The sequence below is a fragment of the Mytilinidion resinicola genome, assembly GCF_010093595.1.
Source record: "Mytilinidion resinicola strain CBS 304.34 unplaced genomic scaffold BDZ99scaffold_17, whole genome shotgun sequence".
Classification (NCBI taxonomy): domain Eukaryota; kingdom Fungi; phylum Ascomycota; class Dothideomycetes; order Mytilinidiales; family Mytilinidiaceae; genus Mytilinidion; species Mytilinidion resinicola.
In genome coordinates, this window is record NW_022985453.1 from 1064821 (window position 1) to 1072683 (window position 7863).

The 7863-nt window shown below is 41.7% G+C and overlaps 2 protein-coding genes across 2 annotated transcripts; one reads left to right on the forward strand and one right to left on the reverse strand.

Moving 5' to 3' along the window:
- Positions 1–440: 440 nt before the first annotated feature.
- BDZ99DRAFT_539619 (uncharacterized protein) lies at positions 441–669 on the reverse strand (the record flags this gene model as incomplete). Its single annotated transcript, XM_033726676.1, has 1 exon — positions 441–669. The coding sequence occupies one exon, from the start codon at positions 667–669 to the stop codon at positions 517–519; it is 153 nt and encodes a 50-aa protein (XP_033573083.1). The 3' UTR covers positions 441–516.
- Positions 670–3207: 2538 nt separating this feature from the next.
- BDZ99DRAFT_466392 (uncharacterized protein) lies at positions 3208–3510 on the forward strand. The gene has a single exon (XM_033720757.1). The coding sequence runs from the start codon at positions 3234–3236 to the stop codon at positions 3426–3428; it is 195 nt and encodes a 64-aa protein (XP_033573084.1). The 5' UTR covers positions 3208–3233; the 3' UTR covers positions 3429–3510.
- The last annotated feature ends 4353 nt before the right edge of the window (positions 3511–7863 follow it).

Genomic DNA, 7863 nt, shown 5'->3' on the forward strand with positions numbered 1-7863 from the left:
TCCCCCACAGCCGCGCAGAAACAAAAGGAACGCAAGGCGTTATACACTGTAGAAAACAAGGTTTTCACCCGACCGCTATAGAGCGAACGGTTTCCCCTTGTAAATAAAACCTAGATAGCACTGCCATATAGACCCTAACGGGAGCTAAATCGGCCTAATAGAACCTAATAATAATACTATTAAAGTAAGCAGCCGATAAGAAAGCCCTTCTTATCTATATTATAGGTATTCTGCTTCTTAACACTATATTACTTAATTTTATCGCTAAAAAGCTTAAAATATAGCCTATAGTATTACTCTAATTCTGTTTACTTCTATGCAGAGTTAATAGGCTTTAAGTAGCCTATATCTAGCTGATTTTTGTAGTAATTAACCTATCGGTATAACTAGTTAGTTCCTGGCCATATATTTATAGGCCAGATTTCGAAGCATATTATATATAGGAGGTATTCCTTTGGCTGTAAGGTAGCTTATATAAGCTAGGAGAGCCCTAGATTAAGCGCGATTGACAAGCATTTAAGTATCGTAGCTATCCGCTTTGGAACCAGTAACACCGTGGTAGCGCCGTGAGAGTGTTGATCTATCAACACCATGCTTCTTAGCAATCGCCGTGAGATTCTTTCCTTCGGTAAGAATGGCCTCCTCGATCGCCTCTTCAAGTGGATCCATTTTCTGAGTGAATTGGTGTAAAATTGATGGAGATATGAATTTTTGAAGTTGGTGGTGGTGGCGCTCGGTTGCGTGCACGAGCCTGTCGCGTGCACGAGCCGGTGGCGCCTTCTTGTCACGGTATCGACCGCGACACCCTACCTACCGAAATTCTGCCGCAGATTGCTACAACTCCAGCAATCTGCACCGGCCTACTACCGTTGGCCGGCCTCCTACCCTGCCTACCCTGCTCCGCTCCCGTCTCGCTTCCGCTTCCTATCCTGTCCCGCTCCAGCCACCTACCGGCCGCCCCCTTTTCCTATTACCTGATCTGGTAAGGACCTCGCATACACGCGTGCCACGCGCCGAAACGGCATAGAGGCCGTACGCCACGCGCTCGGCCACGCCCTTATATCCGGTGGCCCGTCTCCCGTCTTCCTGTTCCTTACACAACGTCTTGATTCTCCACGTAGCATTATACATAGCACCTAATCAACGCTCCTCTTTAAGCCCTCAACCTCTTGCGTATAGCGCTATCGTGACACTTCTATAGGATTGCGTCTTCGCCGCACAAAATAGGATCTATAGGGATAATCGAGTTAATTATATAGGTCGGATTTAATTACTCTTAATAAGACGTTCGCTAATATCGCCTAGTGCATCGCAATAGGTTTTGAATATAATAGGTCATGCATGTAGAAGTCTCAAGGCTGGTGTTAAGTAAGATTTCTTTTGTTTAGTCACATGTTCCATATTTCCTATCCACGTTTATACTTCCTGGCCGTGCACTTCCCCAACGCAGAGACAAATAATGCGGATGTGGAGTGGAAATAGGGAACACATGAGAGACCGCATCCGCCTTTTCTTAGCTGTATTTACAGTAGGGTGTCAGTTAAAAAATGGTTAAGGTAACTAGAATTAAAGCAGAACTACACGGGCAAGTTCACTATGTGCAGTTATACCTATCGACAAGCACCTACTTATTAGTCCGTCACGTGCTCCCACGCACGGCTAGAAGGTGTGTTTCGTGGTTGGAAAATAAGGAGCACATAAGAGAGAAATATTAATGCTTTAGCCACCTTTTCTTAATAATCTGCTTACGTAGAAAAACTTAGGCGCTAGACAAATAACTCCTTACCCTCTCTGCAAGCACGATCGTGGCTTTCTACTTAGAGGCTCCCTAGGTGTTAGTCAGTCCCGTGCCTCTAGTTTCTCGAATCGCGCCCCTAATGCTAAAAACCTTTGGCATTAGGGACGTCCTGCTAGTGTTGTCTTAACATTTAGGATACGTGCCGGAAAATGAGAAGCACGTGAGATTGTAAGTGTTCACCTCCTGTTTCGCCTTCCTTACTTTCACCGCCTTATAGTTCGCATGGTACTTTAAGAAGATCTGGAGAATACTAGAGTGTATTATAGCACGAGTTCTGTTGCTTATAGAAATATAATTCACTCACACGTGTAAGTACTAGTTTCCAACCGCAACCCTATTGCTAAGATTGCCTAAGTAACAGAAGAGTCTCTCGCTTTATGTCACTCCTTCTTCGCAAGCTGCGATTTTCTGAGGCTGAAATAAGAGAGTTGAGTACTGTGGAAGGGTCGCGATGGCGGGTCCACTACACCCTATGGTAAGCGGTTAGCCTGTACTGCACTCTTTCCAACTTTACAGCCTTCTACTACTGCATAAGGTGCTTTAACGTTATCTCATATTTCCAAGAAAGATGTAAAGCTTTGGACCGCACGTGTTGTTTAGGCTGTAGGCTGAGAGTCACCTTACTCGGGGCTGCTTCCGGTGGGGTGTCTGTTCAACAAGATTGTTAAGAATCTCCTAAGTTCCTAACGCTAGATTGTAACTAATGTCGGAATATACCCCTAACGACCTCTTAATATAAACGCAAATATTGGACTAGTTGTCCGACAGGCTTAAACGACAAGCTACTTATTCCACTTATTCCAGCCACCCCGAGTAGTGAACTAGAAGGGCAACGATAGCGACGAGGTAGTCCCACCTGCGAGCTCGAACAACGAAAAGAAGTTTGCTATTAGCAGGACGAAAGCATATTAGGGAGAAAGGGGTTAACATTGCTATTGGTGTTACAATATTAGTGGGATTTCCTAAAGTAGCAGGTGGTTCTCCCTTAAGCCTGCGCTAACTGCACCTATTTATAACTTGCCTAGTCGGAACACATAACATCCAATACTATTCTTTGGTACATCCTCCCTTGCTTAATATGTTGTAGCTAGTAATATATAACTATTCTATTACTATAGTACTTTTAGTTCCCTATTTTTTTCCTATAAAGTTGCAGGGTTTATTTAATGGCCAGTGCTACGTGTACGACCCCTTTTTGCTGCTTGTACGATGTCCTTTTGCTGCACGTACGACCCCCCCCCCCCCCTAGCAGCCTCTTCACCGCGTTTTAATTGGCTCGGAGGGCTCGGAGGTTCCTCCGGCCATTCACTCTTATATATATTTGCACGTGCAGCCTTTCCGTTTTATCTACAGCCTTCTCATTTTGTATAGCTACGTATATAGCTACATGTATAGCTACCTGCCTACCTGCCTACCTGCCTACCTGCCTAGGAGAATGCCTAAACCGTCGATTTCGCACCTAATAGAGGCCCTCTCTCCATCGCCCCTGGCCTACAAGCACCTACGTAAAGTCCTTATTAACGAGATCCTCCGCATACTCATTAAAATCCTTATCAGCCGCCTCACGAGCTGCCTCACGAGGCTGCGGCAGGCCTGTCGACTGCGCTGTACTTCCTGCGACAGGCTGTAAACCCCGTACCTGCGCTTCTAGTAGCGCAATCTTCCGCTTAAGATCTGCCTTGGTATTCGCACGTCGCTTCTTTATAGGACCTCCTGGTGTTAAGTTCTTAGGTAGCCTACCGCGCTTCCTAGGCGGCTGATTAATACTCGCATTTGGAATCTATCTATGCTCCGGAGTAGTCGGCCCGATAAGCGAGCCAATTAAAACGCGGTGAAGGGGCTGCTAGGGGGGGGGTCGTACGTGCAGCAAAAGGACATCGTACAAGCAGCAAAACGGGGTCGTACACGTAGCACTGGCCTATTTAATAAAGCTATAACGTGCAACACAAGCGAGCCGGCCACCTAAGCGAGCCGGCCACCTTATTACTAAAACGCGCTCGGTTAGCTTTTAACCACCATGTCTTAACAACGCAATATACAATCAATCCAAAAAAAAAAGGCCGAATCTGCCTAGCTATCTTAGCAATTGATAAGAATTAACTTTAAGGCAAACGACGCGCTGTTGCAATGTATAACGTCCCTAGAAGTACGCTCCAAAACCGACGCGCCGGAACTACCGCTCGACGCGATTGTGAGCCCAATTCAAAAAAGCTTGCAAAGCTAGAGGAATTAGTTATTATTAAACATATACTTGATCTAGATTTGCAAGGGTTTGCATCTAGCTTAAACGCTGTAAGAGATATAGCTAATAAGTTACTTAGAAAGCGCAGTACTAGCTAAGTTGGCAAGAACTAGCTATATAACTTTATTAAGCGGACTAATAAGCTTTAAACATAGTTTAATTAAAAGTATAATTGCTAAAAAGCTCTATATAAAAATCTAAGGATTATTACGCTATAGTTTAAGCTTATATATAATTGTCACGGTGACGATGTATCGGGCATTTAAACGCGAGATAGACAAGTATCAGATTCAAAGAAGGATAACTACGTGCTATTACCGTGGTTGGTTACAAGACGTCAAGATGCCGAGTTGAATTAGGGACGGGAGCCAGGCTATATACAAGACAAGAAAAGGGGCTCGCATATAGCGCGTGGCCCTGACATAATCGGGAATCAGGTGGCAGGCGCGTGGCGCACGCGTGCGCACGTATGCGGGAACAAGGTGTCAGGGGATTGATGCTTAGAGGGAGGCCATAATTAATACCGTGACAGTACCTCCCTCTTAAATGCAAGCGAAGCGAGATAGAAAGGACGGGTAACAGGAAACAGGAGAAAAAAAATTTCTGTGAAATTCCGCTCCAGGCTCTAGCTCTAGCCTCTGCAGGAGCCCTTCACACAGAGAACGTTCTCGTGAAAGCTTCCTCGCTTCATTGCTTCTAGCTAGCTCGTTGACTTCCAGCATAGCCAAGCTCTAACATCCAGTCTGTGTTGCAGTCTCTGTTCGGACTAGAGACGCGTATATCTGCTTAATTTATTGTACTCATCTCGCAGCGCTCTAGGACGCCATCCACGGCGCCCTTCTGGCTACCCCAGGTCCCCCAAAAAATTGCCCCTGTTTTTAGGCAGAAAAAGGGGGCAGAAACGGGTGTTTTTGCAGGCATATCGGCACAAAACAGGGTCGGTTCGGGCTCAATCGCCAAGGCGAGAGCGTTCGGTTGCCAGGGAGGGTCCTAAGGGCCCTTATCTGACATCGTATTCGGGTGGCAGTATATTGCCAGCAGGCAGCGACAGGCGATGCGGCGGACGAGGCAGCGGACGCAGGTTATCTAGCAGTACGGTGCTAGCGATCGGGGCAGCAGTACGGTGCTAGCGATCGGGGCAGCAGTATGGTGCTAGCAATCGGGACAGCAGTATGGTGCTAGCAATCGGGGCAGCAGTACGGTGCTAGCGATCGGGGCAGCAGTACGGTGCTAGCGATCGGGGCAGCAGTATGGTGCTAGCAATCGGGACAGCAGTATAGTGCTAGCAATCGGGGCAGCAGTACGGTGCTAGCGATCGGTCGCAGTATTGTTGCGGGCGTCGTGTCTGGGTTCAGCAGTGTCGTTGCGGGCGTCCAGGTCGGTACTCATCTCAGGCTCTGGCACGCCCTTGTGAGGATCTTGACGTAATATCACGGTGACGATGTATCGGGCATTTGAACGCGAGATAGACAAGTATCAGATTCAAAGAAGGATAACTACGTGCTATTACCGTGGTTGGTTACAAGACGTTAAGATGCCGAGTTGAATTAGGGACGGGAGCCAGGCTATATACAAGACGAGAAAAGGGGCTTGCATATAGCGCGTGGCCCTAACATAATCGGGAATTAGGTGGCAGGCGCGTGGCGCACGCGTGCGCACGTATGCGGGAACAAGGTGTTAGGGGAGTAATGCTTAGAGGGAGGCCATAATTAATACTATAACAATAATATAAAGGTAAAGTATAGTAATATACTTTATAAGTAAGCGGTCTACCTATATTATATTATTTCTTTAGGTTTTTTTAGTAGTTATTAAGGTTATAAAATATTATATATATAGATATTATATAATCCCGGGCTAAGGGTTTTTCCGGCGCTTTACGCGCTCTACTATATAAATAGCTTATAGCCGGAGCCCTTTTCCTTTCTACGCAACTTTATTATAAGGGCTATAAGCCTAAAATAATAGATTATATTAAGTATAAAAAAATTTATTAAAAATCTAAACTATAAATATATACTGCCTATATACTTTATTATTAAGGAAGTAATATAACCGTTCTATTCTTCTTTATATAGTATAGCCGTGCTGTATTATTATACTTATATTATAATATTATACTATATTACTATACTATAATATAAAAAAGGCTTTATAAAAGGCTGCGTAAAATAGAAGGAATATATAGCTAATTAAGCAGCCGTTTAAGCGGCTAGGTTATAAAAATATATATTAGTATACGGTTTAATAAATCGGATAGAGTAGGGCAGCTTAGCCAATTCCTAGAAATAGAGATTTAATTTTAGAATAGTTTCTAGTAACGGCTTATAAACTAGAACGGATAATATAGAATAGAAAGAATAAATTTAGGCGTTATAAATTAAACGGGGTAAAATAGCCGGGCTAGTTTTAGTATAGAATTTAGGTTTTTAGAATAGAACTAATTCTATATTAAGTTCGTAAACCCGGTAGGCTATATAAGTTAAATAGGCTATACGAATTAGCACTATATTAGTTCGAATTAATATAAGGAATAAGCTAAGCCTTATAAAGTAGTTAATAAGAAAAAGTCTAGGGCGTAGCCTGTAACACTTATTAATAATAATATAACCTTTTTCCTTAGCTATAGTTCTAATACTAGGTTATATTATTTAAGGAAACCTAGAAACCTAGAAACCTTAATTTCTTTTTAATTATATAGCTATACTACTATATATATATACCTATATAGGTTATTAGCTTTAAAATTTAGCTATATAGTTACTAACTATATCTACTAATATACTTTATACTCTATACTCTATATTCTATACTAATATACTTACTTACTACCTATTAATAAAGCCTAGGCCTTATTATATATAGCTAGATATACCCGAGTTTAATAATATACTAGGCGGCAGATAACCTTATTACTTTAATATTCTCTTTAGTGCAGGAAGGGTTAGTTATTACTAAGGCGCGCCTTACCCTACTTATATATAAATATAGTATAATAAGAAGAATAATACTTAAGGAAATATATTTAAAGAAAATAGAAAGGTATAAGTTCTAGTAACTTCTTACTTATTTTTATAAGAAAAGAATTGCACTAATAAAAGGCGTAAGCGCGTTAGTAAAATACTTAACACTACTATTACCAACGCGTACCTACCTAGCAAATTCCTTAATACCTAGAACTCTACTACTATTATAGGCAACTTTTAGAAGGTAATTAGGCCTATTAGCTTAAACTTTCTACTTAATCTATATAATATTAGTGCTTTTATTAAGTAGATAGGTATAATAGGTTATTTCTTCTATACTTTCTAAGTGCTTATATAAGGCTAAGTGTAGGTTAAGTTGTTATTAGGGTGTAATAGTCTTTAAAAGGTAAAGTAAATTAATATTAGGTATAAAATAGAGTTACTTCTAATAGGTATTATTAAAGTCTTAAGTTATATTATAGCCATACGTTTGCTTATATAACACGTGCCCGATAGTTACGTAATTAGGGCTCCGCGGAACGGATTAATATTGCTCTAACCTTTGGTTTATAACAGCGTTAAACCTAGAAACCTTTTTCTTTCTTATATTTATCTTTTATTAATATTAATACAACTTATTTTAATTCTAACCTTAAGCCCTAATATAAGATAAATACCCTTCTAGCTTTCGGGAGTAATAGAAGTAACCTAGAAATTTTTTCTTTATAATAGAGCGCGCTTTTATAATTAACTATTACCTATATAGCGGAAAAACCTATTAGCAGCGCTGTAAGTATAGCCCCTAATAACGCGATTTAACTCTCTATATAGAGTTAAGTAATAAACCTTTTAACTAT

Excerpts from the sequence above, each read along its gene's own strand:
- BDZ99DRAFT_466392 (XM_033720757.1), top strand. The coding sequence starts at position 3,234 with ATGCCTAAACCGTCGATTTCGCACCTAATAGAGGCCCTCTCTCCATCG.